A 15,833-nucleotide genomic window follows, 5' to 3' on the forward strand; every position below is an offset into this window, starting at 1 on the left:
GTTTTGGTTTTAACAGTGAGACTTCCTGCAGGACTTGAAACACTGATAGTTGATGAACCGGAGTTCCCTGAGATGCTGCTGTTTTTGTTAGTGTTTATCTAGCAATTGCACAATTTAAAAAACTCACAGAACTAAGTTGTTATTGATTATAAACATGTTATCTTCAGAACCACTGATTCATTATTGATAATGATTGAAGTTCAGCCTTTAAATTGTAGGCCTGATAATGAGGACACCAGTGGAGTCTTGCCCTTCATATCAGCAAGTTATTGAAAAACTATCTGTGGAATATTTGATGCTTTTTTCCTTCCAGTACTTAAAAATGTTCCATTGTTTTCTGATTGCATTATATCCCATGAGAACTCTTCTGTCACCCTTACCTGTGTTCCATACATCAGCAGTCCCCAACCTTTTTTGGCACCAGGGACTGGTTTTGTGGAAGACAGTTTTTCCATGGGGTGAGAGGAGGATGGTTTAGGGATGAAACAGTTCCACCTCAGATCATCATTCTCATAAGGAGTGCAACCTAGATCCCTTGCATGAGCAGTTCACGATAGGGTTCACACTCCTATGAGAATCTCATGCTGCTGCTGATCTAACAGTATGCAGACCTCAGCTTCGCTAGCTCACCTGCTGCTCACCTCCTGCTGTGGGGCCAGGTTCCTAACAGGCCATGATCTGGTATTCCTGTGGGGTGGGGGCCCCTGCTATGCATAATGTCTTCTTTCTCTGGCTGCTTTTAAGGTTTTCTCTTTATTACTGGCTTTAGGCAATTTGATCGTGATGTGCTTTCACGTACTTTTCTTCATGATTCTTGTGCTTGGAGTTTGGGGATGTTCTTGGCTCATGGGTTCATAGAAACTGTTCCACATGGTGGTTTTTCAGATATTTCCCACCCACCTTCCTCTGGGGCTCCACTTACACCTTGGAGTTGCCACTTGGAGTTGCCTCATGGCTCTGTGATGCTTTGTCCTTTGATTGTTTTTAAGTTCTGGAATGTAATAGCTACATCATTGGGAAATCATTTGATCCTGTTATTTCTTGCTTTTAAGTTTTGTTAGGCAGCACCAGAATAGCCTTTGTAATTTTTACTGACTACAGAGAGGGCCTTACCCTTCTAATTATGCTCTGATGTTCTGTGTATTTCAAGATTTTTCCACTATGGTTGGTGGGAACTGGAACTATTCCCAGTCAGGTGTGAGCTCTTAGGCTGTTTTCCCTTGGGTAGCGTCCTTAGATGTGTGGGCTGAGACTCAAGTGGGACCCTCTGTGATCTCTCACGTGCATTCTTTGCACAGCTCTTTCCTCTCTGGTACTACGCCCTGCCAGCGTTAACTGCCTGGCTTCCCCAAACTCTCTTTGGGTTTCCTTTCTCTCTCTGTGGTCTGCAAACTCCAGGCAGTGAGCAGTTCTCGCACTCTATTTGTTACCCTGCTATCAGGGGTCCCTGCACTTCTTGTGGTCCACTGTGACAACCATTGTTTCATACATTTTATCCAGTTTTTTAGTTTAAGATGGGACGGTAAGTCCAGTCCCTGTAACTTCATCTTGGCTGGAAGCAGGAGTCTTATGTTAATAGTGAATTTTTAGCAGTGTTGACCGGGCTTTGATTGTTATCTTTAGCCCTACTGTGTATGCAGTAAAGCATTTGGCCATTTTCTAATCTCTTCCGTTGTTTAACCTAATGTCCCTCTAGATTGAGGTACCCTGGGAGAGGAATGATTTTCCATGCTACCTATGACAAATTAGAAATACAGATACATTGGACTACAACTTTTGAAAAAGGGAAGCCCATAGTAGTTGCTAAGGAATCTCTTACTTAGACCCAAGGTACAGACAGGAAAATCATTAGGAGAGAACCTGCCTCTAGGTGTGTGCCTCACTTCAGCATTCTCCGGAGAACCATGAATTTCTAAAGCATGTGAACTTGAGAAATAGGCCTTGTCTTCTTAGGAAAATGTATCCTTTAGGGAGTGTTGAGAAAATGGCGGTGACAGGGGCCTCTGGCCCTGCCTCCTTGCAGTCAAGCTTCAAAGAGAAAACGTTGGGAAGACAGACTCCTGCTGAGCCTGATGAAAGAGGCGTCCCAGTTGCCAACCAAAAACATGCAGCCGAAGTCCACAAGCTACAGTAGAAAGGGTGGCTCAAGCCAGAGAGTCCCTGGGTATGGAGTGCGAGTGATGGCTGCAGAAAGATGCAGGTTCTTCTCCCCCACTGTGACTGGCTATCGCCTAGTGCAGGATGCACGGTGGCCCTGTCCCAGGGCTGTGCTGGCATCCACCCTTCCCACTAGCTGTGCTGCTCTCACATGGCACGGCCTCTGGCTGCCAGGCCTGTGCTTGGGCCTGCATTTCCCTTGTGCACTTCTCTCCACCCAGCCCTCAGGACTGCCTGGGCTGTATTTTGTCCAGAGTCCTTTGTCTCCTTACTTGCACTGCAGCTGAGGCAAGTGTCCCTTGTTCTGCATGGCTCCTGTATTGTGGCGCTCATGTTATTGAGAGTTTTAGAGGTCACCCCTAGATTCACCAATTGAAGGGCAGGGCTTGTTGATCTAACACTGTCTTGCACATAGGGACACAAATGTCTGTTAAATGAAGAAAGTAGGGAGGCCAGGCCACCCAATGGGGTGTATCTCCTAGGGTTCAAGAAGAGGGGCTAATCAAGTCAAGAGAATGTGTGACCTCCCCCACCATCTCACCCAGACCCCTCACTCTCAGAACACTTGGGGCCCCCGCGCAGGTGGTAGGCATGCTGGCCCTGAGTGCCCTCCCAGCCTGTGTTAGAAGAACCGGTGGATGACCTCGCTGTCGGCTGTCTCCCCTTCTCTCAGCTTACTGCAGGTGGCAGCAGCCTCTCAGCCACAGACTGTTCCCTTTCCTAGGAGGAAACGTGGGTCACTCAGCAATGCTGTGTGCTTGCAGCTTCCACCACAAAAGAGACAGCTGTGGCTGCAGCACCAGGGTGGTGATTCTTCCCCCTCCAAGGGCAATGGTGCATTCCTTAGCGCAAGTATAAATGTACTGTTGCTAAGAGTTATTGGAACAGGATAATACAAGAAGGAACCATTGCAAGTGAAATCCAGCCACCAGTAATGCCCTGAGAGGCCAGGCCTGTGCCTCCCAGAACCTGCTCCTCCCCAGGCTTCCCCAGCCCATCTCCAGAGCGCCCTTCTCTCACCACTTTACATAAACGAATGTACCCAAGATCCTCCATCAGTTCTCCATGCAGCTGCCAGAGTGACTGCCCCCAAAGCAAACCACGTCTCTAAGGACTCTGGCCAGGCCCTCACAGCCTCCTGCCAGGCTCTTGCTATCCATCAACAGCAAGACCCCCAGGCCATCTCAATCCCCGCAAACAGCTCTGTTCCCTCCAGCCCCACGGCTTCTGTTCACCTGCGGTGCTGTCCCCGCCTCTGCCCACCCACTCATCCTGCAGATCTGGAGCAGCATTCCAGGGCCTGGTAAGTGTGCGCCATTTTGGGTTACTACGAGTCTCGCCAGGCGCGGCGGCGAGTTTTGCCCCCAACGCTCCCCAGCGCCTGCACCTGGGCGGAGAGGTAGATACAGCTGGGAGATCTTAGCCTTTTGCAAGGCAAACACCAGGCAGGAATGCCGAGAACCTCGGAGGAGGAGGAGGGGAAGATCCCCAGGTGGAGACCAAGATGCTGCTCACGCTGAGTCGTCTAGGAGACCCTTCCTAGTTTAAAAAGTGTTTATTTGCTCGGAGAACATTTCAGGAGTCATCCCTCGGAGCCCAAGTGTGCCGCCCCCCGGGAGGGGCCTGGAGACGCCCGCGCGGCCCCCCTGCAAGGTTTTCCCAGCCCTGGGCGTCCCCAGCCCTGGCACCCACCCGGGGAGCCGCAGTGGGCCGGTCCGCGCGGCCGCCGCCTCCCACCGCTCCCGCGCCCGCTCCCGCCCCCGGCGCGTCTCCTCCTGGCCCGCGCGGCGGCGGGCTCAGTCCTCAGCGGGGCGCGTGGCGAGCGGACTCGGCTTGGCACCGCTGTGCACCATGGCCCGGGCCCTGTGCCGTCTCCCGCAGCGCGGCCTCTGGCTGCTCCTGGGTGAGTAGGGCCGGGGGTCCCGGTCGAGCTCCCTTCCCCCGGCCAGCCGGTGTCCTCTAGGGGAGAGGAGGGGAGCGGCGGGGGGGGCGGGGAGCGGCAGGGGGCGGGGAGGGCGGGCGCCGCGGGCGCACGGATCTGCTGCCCTTGAACGCGAGCCGCCCGGGTTCCAGGCTGGAGGCCCCAGGGCACAGGAGAGGCGGAGGGCGCGGACCCGGGTTGCGCTTCTCGCTGGGGAAGGGACGGCTTTGGGGACGTCGAGGAAGCGGGCGTTCTGAAAAGCTTGGGGCAAGTCAGCCCTGCACACTGGAGAACTTGTTTTCAGAAGGAAAAAAAGGACGCGGGGTTCCCCAGCCCCGCTCCTCCGTTTCTCAGGCTGTGCGCCGCGGTGACCGCCAGCGCAGGCTCCCTTCCCTAGGGTCCCGCGTTGCAAAACCTGCAGGCAGGCACCTTGCAGAAGACGCAGTGTTTGGGAATCAGAACCACAGCCCGTTTGTATGGAAATTAGTCAACACTGACAATCTGTCGCATGCAGCAGTTGCTTGTTTGCAAATCATGTCTTTTCGGGACATTTCCATCGCTTTTTTTTCTTTTTTCTTTTGGTTTGCTTGTTAACTTGGCACTTTTGGCTAATAGAAATTTAAAGAAGGACGGGTCCCTTGGTGAAGTGGTGGAACATGTTTGGCTTTCCACTTGGAGGGAGAAGTGGAGATTATCAACAGCCCAATGGCCACAGGAACTGGCCAGACACTCAGCAAGAAACGGTCCTGTTCACTTCCCTTGTCTGTAACGTGTTTCTAAAATGCTAACTCAAGCCCCTTCTAAGCCGCTTTGGTTATTGCATTATTCCGTGTATTTAGCTCCCTTTTAACGGAAACGGAATAGGTTCTTGGCGTGGGAGAACCCAGTGCCCCTGGGAAGGCCGGAGCAGTTGTTTCTGGTATGTGTGGCCTTTCCCCAGAAACAGTGATGTTGGTCAGAGGCACCTGCCGCACAAGACTCCTTGGCACTGGCACTGAGCAAGCAGTGACCACCGGCGCTGTTTTTGTAGCTGGGGGAGCAGTTCGTGGCCCAGCAAGGAGAGGGGCCAGGGCTTCTTGGGAGCCATGGATTTCTGGTCCCTATTTGTAAACCTCTCCAAGGGGTGGCAGATCTGCATAGAATCCTCAGAGGCCAATATAATATAAACTGAAAGCGGGTCTTGCCACTTTAGAGTTTTGGCTGAAGTTGCGTGGAAAGCAAAATCTCAGAGTAATTTTATTCTCTCCATTTGGCTTGACATGGCCTTCACTGTTTTCGTTTCCTAAGAAACAAACATTTCTTTGTTAGCAAGGCAGAGAGCTGGCTTGTGGAATATTTTTTATATAAATAACCAGATAAATAAATGTTCTTTACTAGTGTCCAGAGGCTGCACCCTCTAAAGCTTGTGTAAATAAAACACTATGTCACGATCACATATAAAGACCTTACTTGTTTATCAAGAAAACTAGTCATGTTCTGCCGAAAGTCCAAAGTCCTGTAATTTTAACATTATTTTGAGTGGCCTGGCTAATGTTATGTCTTGGAAGAACAAGCACAACTTTATGAGGTTATCAGTAAATGAATGTCATTGGAGCCCAGCTGTAATTAGTAGAATTACTGAGCACAGGCTGTTTCCTTCCCAAGCTGCAGCACTAGCCAGATCTCCTTGGTGATGAAGATTTTGCTCCCCAGAATGGCAACATGGAATTTATTTTAAAGTACTCTAGTTTACAGGTTTGAGAACTTATCTGTGACAATTTTACAATCAAGCTATTTGTCTTAGGTAGTTATTAAGAATCTCACCATCTGACCAGGCATGGTGGCTCACACCTGTAATCCCAGCACTTTGGGAGGCTGAGGTGGGTGAATCACCTGAGGTGAGGAATTCCAGACCAGCCTGGCCAACATGGTGAAACCCCGTCTCTACTAAAAATACAAAAAAATTAGCCAGGCGTGGTGGCGGGCGCCTCTAGTCCCAGCTACTTGGGAGGCTGAGGCAGGAGAATCACTTGAACTCAGAAGGCAGAGCTGGGATGCCACTGCACTCCAGCCTAAGAGTGAAACTCCGTCTCAGAAAAAAAAAAAAAAAAAACTTAGGATCCATATATAGTTCTTTTCCCTCTGAGCATCCTGTGTACTCTTGTGTTTACAGGAGACTCTACATGCATTCTTAAAGGTTTGTGTATAGACACCGAAAAGCTGTTCGTTAATCAGGAAAGAAGGATGCGTCAGAAGCCCCTGGTTTTTTGAGTCCATCTTCACTCAGGGAGTGCTGGCTGGTGCTGTCACACATGAACTCAGTCATCTGTCCTGGGAAATGCATGCCTTCCTTGTCTGTCGTGTGGGAGCTAGGGGTTTTTTAATGGCTGCAACATTAATTGAAATATATGACTTTATATAAATACAAGTAGAATTGGAATGACGGGGACATCACAGGAAATGCTATGTGACTGCTTCAGATGCCATGTGGTTTTAAATCTGGACACAGTTCTCATGCCAAAGTCCAAATCTGAAGGATTCTTATTTGCTAATCAACCCAGTGTGTTTGTTTACCCTGTGTGTTTAGCTGCAGGAGGAAATTTCTGGATTTTTGTCTTCTTTCCATAGGCGCATGCCTGTCAGTGTGCTTATTGCCAGTCCGAGGCCAGGGCTGTTGAGAAACATTTCTATCCGCAGTGCAAATGGTGGATTCAGCTCCGGGAAGTGTTTGAGGTGGAATCTTTACTTAAGGCTAGTTGGAAAAGTCTGTCCTGATTTTTTTCCCCAGAATGCACCCATTTCTTAGCTTCTAATCAGTTACAACTGGCGTCTGGCTGACTGTGTGATGCAGGTGCCGTGTGTAGTGTGAATTCCAGTGGAAATACTGAGCCCAGAGAGTGAAGCCCCTCGGGCTTGCCTGCCAGTGCCCCCGCCAGTGCCACCACCCCCAACTCAGACCTAGAACCCCTCTTTCCTGATGGTCCTTGTGGTATGGTGGGCTGGCCCTCAGTGGGCCCTGAGCTAGGCCTGGCCATCCAGATGGTCCCAGGGAGGAGACTGGCCGCAGGCTGGACAGCCAGTGTTCTGATGGAACCACGGGGAAAAACTGCGTCCTTCCTCCAGGCTAGATCTGAGTGGGGCTGCCACAGTCTACCCTGTGAGCCACGGGGGAGCACCTGTCCGTGACACAGACAGAGCCCCCTGACACCTTTTGAGCCCCTAGATCGAGCTCATGCAGTACACATTTCCATCATGTGACCCATAACGTTTGAGATGGGTGTCTGTCCCTTGCAGGGACGGTGTCTGGTAGATAGCAGGCTCAGGGGGCTCCCAGAATGGCGTACCTGGGGGACTGTGGGAATCCTGCCTAACAGCCTCCTCCTCCACTGGGGACCCAGGGAGTCCTCCTGAAGGAGGAGGCGCTGCAGCCAGGAAGACAGTGGGAGCTGGGAAGGGGACAGGGGAGCCTGGGCTGCAGTGGCCCCAGTGGCTCCAGCACTTGCTGGACCGTGTGCCCACTGCCCCTGCCCATCAGTTTCTTGGTGACAAATGAAGAGGCAGAGATGGTGCTGCCAGGGCACTGTTCAGTTCCCAGCCTGCCATACCCCCTGCTTACCTCTGACACATCCCATAGCAGACACACGAAGCCCCGGAGGGATGTCCTTGTCCCCAGCCCTCTCCGCTCCGGAACAGGAGGACCCCCAGCTGGGTGATGTTCCTGGAGGACCTGTTTCTCCTTGTTGAGGAGGGCGCATCAACACGGCCACCATAGGAGAGCTCCCAGCCCAAACAAAATCGTGCTCACTTCACCGAATGATGTTCTTGTGTTCAGGAAAAATATGTTTTTCCTAAGATGTTTTATTTCAGTAATTTCTGCAGCATCCAAAAAGCATCATTTTAACCATCTTTTAAATCACGGGTTCTGGGTGGCTTTGTTGGAGCAGGGTCCACGGGGACACACTAGCCAGACGTGGCTGGGGTGCAGGGCTATGGGCCTGAGTCACAGCCCCGGAGACGTGGCAGGGGTGCAGGGCTATGGGCCTGAGTCGCAGCCCCCGAGACGTGGCAGAGGTGCAGGGCTATGGGCCTGAGTCGCAGCCCCTGAGACGTGGCAGGGGTGCAGGGCTATGGGCCTGAGTCGCAGCCCTCTAGACGTGGCAGGGGTGCAGGGCTATGGGCCTGAGTCACAGCCTCACTGACTCTGCGTTCTCAGCTGTCTCGGTGACTCCTCACCGTGCTTCAAGAGTGCTTCACTGCCTCCCACGGGCAGTCACACGGTGGATTTTCTGGGACCAAGAACCAGAACCCCGAAATCCCAGGCCCTGGCCATCCACTCTGCCCTCCGCCAGGGTTAGCACCACCTCCATCCCTCACAGGGGCAATGCCCAGCCTCCCAGAACCCCCACCCCACCCACCACCCCAGGGACAGGGGGTCCTCCTCTGTGCCCCCAACAGACCCTCAGGGTACGTTCGTGTCACCCCCATATATGCCATGTTCAGGCCCCCATGCCTTGGCTCCGAGGAAGCAGCTCCTGAATTAGCTGAGAGTTCTGGAAAACCATGGGGGAAGGAGGGGAGGCAGAGTGACCTGGCCCATGGCCTGGGCCAGCTCACTCCAGGGGGTGGGGTACAGCTGGCCCAGGAAGCCCTGCCCCCTGTTCTCCCAGACCACGTACCCCCACACGAGTCTCAGGAAGGACTGTCTTGAGTCTGACACCACCTGGGAGGAGAAAAGTCAGTGATTTGCCCAACCATGCAAGTGTTTGCCTCGTAAGGCCTGCCGCTGTCGGGTACCCTGGCCCCAGGCCGGGAGGGGAAGAGGCCTAGAAAGCACTGCCTCTTCAACGGACACTTGGTGACTGACAGCCGGCTGGGCTCTCTCTGCAGGGATTTTCTTGCCTCTGGAGGAGACAGTTGTGAGAGGGAAGCAGGAGAGGTGGACAGATGAGGGAGTGCCAGGAAAGCCCTGCACCGTTTCTCCTGGAAACACCCATCTGCCACCTCACACACGTGGGACGCACAAGGTCAGGACTCTCACTCATGTGGGACACATGGGGTCAGGAGTCTCACACGCGTGGGATGCACGGGGTCAGGACTCACACACACGTGGGATACGCAGGGTCAGGACTCTCACGTGGGACGCACAGGTCAGTACTCAGAAGGGCAGAGACCAGGGGTGCAGAGCAGCCTGCTACAGTAGGGTGTCCTACACACAACCCAGGGCAACCCCCCAGAGGATGATCCCACATCAAATGTCCACAGTGCCAAGGCGGGGCAGCCCTGCTGCGTGTCAACCATCTAGACATGTGGTGCCACTTAAATGCAGCAGGAAATAAACAGGAGACCATGGAGCAGAGCCCTGAGGAGCAGCAGCAGCACAGTCCAAGCCTGAGGAGCAGCAGCAGCACAGTCCAGAGGGCAGAGGGCAAGGACAGTTGTGCAGAGGCCCTGCTTTTTGGAAGTTCCTAGAAGCCTATTTGACTGAAGCATGGTGGCGAAGAGGGCTTTGAGCCGAAGCTGGTGCTGGAGGAAGGATCCATTCTCTAAGGATTCAGATCTCATTCCTAGGGCAGTGGGAAAACCTTGAAGGGCATTAAAGGGGGTGACAGGACAGAAGGTGTGGTTTAAAGGAACCCTCAGCTGTGGCCCCCAGCATGGGCAGGAGGCCAGGCAAGGATACGGGTGGGAGGGTTCCAGGGAGTCCCAGAGGCAAAAGCGATGGACTCCAGTCCCTGGGCCTGGATGCAGGAAGTGAGCACTGAGGAATGAAGAACAGCACTTGGCAGAGCTCCTGGGGGAGGAGGGAGGGCAGGGCAGGGGAGAAGAGAGGAGAGGAGAGGAGGGGCGGGCAGGGGAGAAAAGAAGAGAGGAGGGGAGGGGAGATGACATCCCGGGCCACAGCCAGGGCTGCCAGGAAACATGGGAGCCCCAGGCAAACTGGAATTTCAGATAAATAAGGAGTATAAGCCTGTCTCATACAGTATCAGGGACATACATCAAAAACCACCGTTTCTCTGAGATGCAGATTTCACAAGGCATCCTATCATTTGCTGCACCTGGCAGACCCGTCCTCAGTAGCCACATGGGGTTCAGCGTTCCCCTTGGATGCTGAGGGGTGATGGTACATAGGCAGGAGTCTGTGCAAATCTAGGGCTCAGAAAGAGGTATGGCCAAGATAGGTGTTTCTGGCAGCAGCAGGGCCTGGACGATGTCAAATCCTTGCTTGGAGGGATGGCCAGTAAGAGTGGGTGGAGACAGGCCCAGGCTCCTGGTGACTGGCCAGGGAGGACAGAGAAGGAAATGGGCCCCAGGCACCACTGGGTACCTTGACATGATTGGTGGCTGGGGGAGGCAGATGGCAGGGTCCTTTGCGGAAGAGGCAGCAGCAAAAGCTGCCCTTAGGAGGCAGCGAGGAGGTGAAACCAGAGAGCATGCCTGTGGAGGCTTCCTCCAGTGCCTTATGGTTTTAAATACGCAAACCTTTGATGCATCTGGAATTTACCTTCATTTCCTAGCAATTTTTCTCAATGGCTAAATATTTGGGGGATTTTCATGGTAGTTGCACTGAAAGTATTAACTGGTCAGGGAGAGTTAAATCAAGACCACCAGCTCAAGAAACAGCGGTCTGTTTTTCCACCCCCACATCTGCATCCAGGCCCTTCCAGAGATTTCGTTCTCCTGCAGATGACTCATTCAGTGTCTAGGAATCTGGTGCTTTTTGGCCATGACCGTGAGTGGGATATTTTCCCCCAGTTTATTTTCTAGCTGGTCGTCGCCGGCTAGGAGGAAGCTCCCCTTCTGCGTGTTTGTTTGGTGACTGTTGTCGCCCTGTGCCTGTTTTTTTTATTTCAGTTGTTTTGCTTCCTGCTTGGCTTTTTCAGGCTGGTCATAAGGTCGCCCGTAACCTAGGGTGGTCCTGCCACCTCTTCACAATTTTCTGTGTTTTGTTCTCCAGTCTTACTGTGTTGGAGAGCGACTCATTGCCGAGTAGGGGAGTGACAGCAGCTGCATTCCTTTGCTACTGGTGATGACAATACAAGTGACCCTTGAATAACGCAGGAGTGGGGCGCCAACCCCCCACATGGTCAGAAATTCGAGTGTAGCTCTTGACTCCCTGAAAGCTTAACTACTAATAGCCTACTATTGCACAGAAGCCTTACTGACAACATTATCAGTCAATTAACCCATATTTTGTATGTGACAAGTATGTATACTGTATTCTTTTTTTTTTCTTTCTTTCTTTGAGACTGAGTCTCCCTGTTTTGCCCAGGCTGTAGCACAATGGTGCGATCTTGGCTCACCACAACCTCTGACTCCCGGGTTCAAGCAATTCTCCTACCTCAGCCTCTCCAGTAGCTCAGATTATAGGTGCCCGCTACCATGCCCGGCTAATTTTGTATTTTTGGTGGAGACGGGGTTTCACTATGTTGGCCAGGCTGGTCTCAAACTCTCAACCTCAAGTGATCCACCCGTCTTGGCTTCCCGAAGTGCTGGGATTACAGGCGTGAGCCACTGTGCCCGGCCTATACTGTATTCTTAGAATAAAGTAAGCTAGAGAAAAGAGTTATTAAGAGAATTAGACCCAGCATGGTGGCTCACGCCTGTAATCCTTGCACTTTGGGAGGCCAAGGTGGGAGGATTGCTTGAGCCCAGGGAGTGGAGGTTGCAATGAAGCAAGATCACACCACTGCAATCAGCGTGGGCGATAGAGTGAGATCCCATCTCAAAAAGGAAAAACCCACAGAAAATATATATACTTTTCATGAAGTGTAAGTGGATCATCATAAGGTCTTCATGTTGAGGAGGCCAAGAAGGAGGAGGAAGAGGAGGGGTTGGTCTTGCTGTCTCAGTGGCAGCAGAGGCAGAAGAGAAGCTTAATATAGGTGACCCACAGTTCAGAACCATGTGGTCAAGAGTTAACACCTTAAACCTTCTGTCTTTCTCCTTTGGGGCCAGATGCTTTTTTTTTTTTTTTTTCCTGAGATGGTGTCTCGCTCTGTCACCCAGGCTGGAGTGCGATGGTGCAATCTCAGTTCACTGCAAGCTCCGCCTCCTGGGCTCTTGCCATTCTCCCGCCTCAGCCTCCCAAGTAACTGGGACTACAGGCATCCACCACCGCACCCAGCTAATTTTTTGTATTTTTTTTTTAGTAGAGACGGGGTTTCACCGTGTTAGCCAGGATGGTCTTGATCTCCTGACCTTGTGATCCGCCCACCTCAGCCTCCCAAAGAGCTGGGATTACAGGCGTGAGCCACCGCACCCAGCGGGCCAGATGCTTTTTCATTGTATTTTTGCGGGGGTAGGGGTGGGAGAGGGATGGAGAATGCGTCTTCTTCCCATGTATAAAGTAAGCTTCTGTCATGTGAAGGAAGAACCATTCGATGTGACACAGCAACCTGCCCAGCTGGGCATTGCCTCGGTGCTGGCAGGCCGCTGGCACTGGTGAGGCTGTGACACAGGAGAAGTGATCAGAGACTGCAAACCTACCGTGTTTCTGGGATGAATGGAGTGTTCCTTCATTCCTGTGCAGCCTTTCCGCAGCCTCGGGTGTCTGTTGGCCGCTGTTTGTTCTGAGTGTGGCTTCGTTCTTCCTGAGTGAGCTTGCTCTGTACTTTCCCTTGGGAGTTTTATTACCAGCTTTGGGTTTTCTTCCCAAGATATGGGTTTTGGACCTTTATTCTTTTCCTGTGTGCTAGGACAGTCAGGATGATGGAAATAAGCAGTTCCTTGAAGATCTAGAGGGTCTTCATTTTCACCTGCAAAACCACCGCGGCCAGGCTCCTTTTCATGGTATAGATAATTGGCAACCTTTTCAGAATCTTTCTGGTGTTATTGGTCCCTTTGGGTTTTCCTTTTTTTTTTTTTTTTTTTGGACGGAGTCTTGCTCTGTCGCCCAGGCTGGAGTGCAGTGGTGTGATCTCGGCTCACTGCAACCTCCACCTCCCAAGTTCAAACGATTCTCCTGCCTCAGTCTCTCAGGTAGCTGGGATTACAGGTGCCTGCCACCACGCCCAGCTAATTTTTGTATTTTTAGTAGAGATAGGGTTTCGCCATGTTGGCCAGGCTGGTCTCAAACTCCTGATCTCAGGTGATCCACCTGCCTCGGCCTCCCAAAGTGCTGGGATTACAGGCGTGAGCCACCGCACCCGGCTGGGGTTTTGTGTGTCTTGTAGCAATGATGTTGTTTTACATTTTCCTCTGAAATTGTTCATTTTATCCAACATATCATTATGTGGATGATTATTTTTCTAATTCCCTCTACATCTGTGAACATTTGTCCTTTTCAGTGCAATTTTGTGACTTTGTATTTTCATGTTATTTCTTGATCAGAATGGACAGTGGTTCATCTGTGATTAGTCTCCTCCCCACTGATTCCTGCCCGCCTCCCCCTCAAAACAAAACCAGTTCTTGAGTTTACTTCTCCTACACTTTCTTGAATGCCTAACGCATTTGTTTTTGTTCTTTCTGGCGTGGGAATGAAACGTCATCAGTTCTCTGCTTGGCAGCTTGGCTGGATCCCTCTGGATTCTCTGTGTTTGTGGTTTCTGTCTCCTCTGTAGCACGTGAATTGTTTAGAAGCAAGTTTTGGCAAATCTCAGGGGCTCGGGCTTTTTGGTTTCTCTCCCGATACTCATTGCTGGTTTTATTGAACTGTGGTTGGGGCAGAACAGGAACCACAACCACAACTTAGTGTGCATTGCGGGTTCTTTCTTGTCTTGCAGATTTTTCCTGTTGTAAATGACCCATAAGCCCATGGGAGGACTGTGGTGTTTTTATGCATCCATCCCAGTCATCATATTAAATTTAATACTTAGGGCCTCCGTATCCTTATTTTCGTCTTCCCCATCTGTGCACATTGTGTGAAAACCCTGCGCTGTGTTTGTGATCCTGCCTACTTTCCCTGGGCACATGTCACTGTGTGTTCTGTGCAGGGGAGAAGATGGGGAATTCCATATGTGACCCTGACAGTCACAGCTTCGTAGTGACTTCTTATAGCCTAACCTCTGTCCCAGTCAGGCTTTTTTAATTGCAGTAAAGTATATACAACATAAAATGTACCATCTTACCTATTTTTAAGTGTACAGTTCTGTGCCACTGAGCACACTCATATTGCTGTACAACCATCGCCACTATCCATCTCCAGAACTTTTCTCATTTTGCAAAACTGAGACTTGTCCCAGTTAAACCCTAACCTCCTGCTGATTTACCACCTCCCCCAGCCCCTGGACCCACGATTCTACTTTCTGTCTGTGAATCCGACTACTCTAGGAACCTGTATAAGTGGAATCATACAGCATTTGTTCCTTTGTAACTGGCTCATTTCACTTAGCCTGATGTCCTTAAAGTTCTTCTGTGTTGTAGTGTGAGTCAGAATTTCCTTCCTTTTGAAGGCCAAGTAATATTCCACTGTTATGGATAGACTACATTGTGTTTGTCCATTCATCCGTTATTCCACTGTTACGGATAGACCACATTGTGTTTGTGCATTCATCCATGGACACCTGGGTTACTCCCACCTCTGGCTGTTGTGTATCAGGCTGCTGTGAACATGGGTGTGCAGATATCTCTTTGAGACCCTGCTTCCAATTCCTTTGGGCATATGCCCAGAAGTGGGATTGCTGGATCATCAGGTGGTTCTGTGTTTAATGTTTTGAGGAGCTGCCACCGCGTTTCCCTCGTGGCTGTGGCATTGTGCATTCCCACCAGCAGTGCACAAGGCTCTGGTTCTCAGGGGCCGTGTGAGGCTGCCTCTGCCACGCTGCCGGCTCCCTGGCACGCGGTGGGGGAGCCAACCTTGGAGCGCTGAGCCGGCAAAGAAAAACCGTCTCCACAGCCTTGGCAAAGCTTGTGGTTTTGTTTTCGATGGTGGCCGTTCTAACAGGAATGAAGAGCCATTTGTTACTTCATACGTGGACAGCGGCAGCTTTGTCAGGGACAACATGGTGGTTTCTCATTGTCTAGTCTTTTTTCTGTGTCATGTCCCGCCACCCATCTTTTGGATGTTCCCCTGAGTCACTTAGCTCTTTGACCTGGTTTAGCATCCGGTTTTCTTGTGGATTTTAGGGACACATTAATGTTGTTTACCAAATCCCGGCGCCTGCCCTGAGGGCCTGGTGACCCTGGGCAGGCCGCTTCCCGTCCTGTGCAGCTCTGATCTACAGGACAGGGCGGTGTGGGAGCACCCATGTCCCGGCCTGAGGACTCTCCAGGCCTCGGTGGGGGTGGTGGCAGGGCCTGGCCCACGCGGCTCCCTGATGCTGCTCACCCGCCCTTCTGGCTTTAAGAAGTGGAGCTCTTCTAACATCTTATTTTCCATTTTCTTTCCTTAATACTTACAGGGGCTTCCTAATTTTTCTCCAGGTCGGTATTTTCCTTGTTGTTCTCTGGTAATTTGGAAGGTAGACAGTATGTTTTTAGTTCAACCTGTGTTTTATTTTATGACTTAAAAAAAAATGAGGATTTCTTGGCTTGTCAACTTCAGAAATGAGGAGTGCCTGTTGACAATGCATAGAATTTTACTGAGTGACAGTTGTGGACAGGACCAAGGCTGGGGAGGAGGATGGAGGGTGCTGTGTGCAGTCAGGGGTCTGCCACCAGGTTCCTGAGGTTGGAGGTGAGGCTGGAGGCTGCCACAGTTATCCGAGTGAGGACTTGGAAGGGCCTGGGCATTCCCAGTAAGAGTGGGCAACACAGACCAAGACGGGGACAAAGAACTGTGCACAGCACCCCCATCCGGCACAAAGCAGGCACTTCGTGGGGGTACAGGCTCTGAGCC

At 51.5% G+C, this 15,833-nt stretch overlaps 1 protein-coding gene and 1 non-coding gene across 3 annotated transcripts in view; both read left to right on the forward strand.

Annotated features, from left to right (window-relative positions):
- The first annotated feature begins 3,110 nt into the window (after window positions 1-3,110).
- RAMP1 (receptor activity modifying protein 1) overlaps window positions 3,111-15,833 on the forward strand; it is a 56,167-nt gene continuing 43,444 nt past the window's right edge. The window contains exon 1 of one of the 2 annotated variants that reach the window (XM_031651639.1): window positions 3,111-3,460. Coding sequence is in view for 1 of the 2 variants with exons in the window: in XM_031651638.1 (XP_031507498.1) it covers window positions 4,009-4,060 (52 nt within the window). In the remaining variant the exon portion in view is untranslated. Of the gene's footprint in view, window positions 3,461-3,881; window positions 4,061-15,833 lie in introns of those variants that run through there. The other variant, XM_031651638.1, reaches the window with a different exon arrangement.
- On the forward strand, window positions 14,792-14,870 carry LOC116269291. The gene has a single exon (XR_004176770.1). It is a non-coding gene; the product is annotated as a small nucleolar RNA SNORD55/SNORD39 (small nucleolar RNA).

The sequence above is a fragment of the Papio anubis genome, chromosome 10, assembly GCF_008728515.1.
Source record: "Papio anubis isolate 15944 chromosome 10, Panubis1.0, whole genome shotgun sequence".
Lineage (NCBI taxonomy): Eukaryota > Metazoa > Chordata > Mammalia > Primates > Cercopithecidae > Papio > Papio anubis.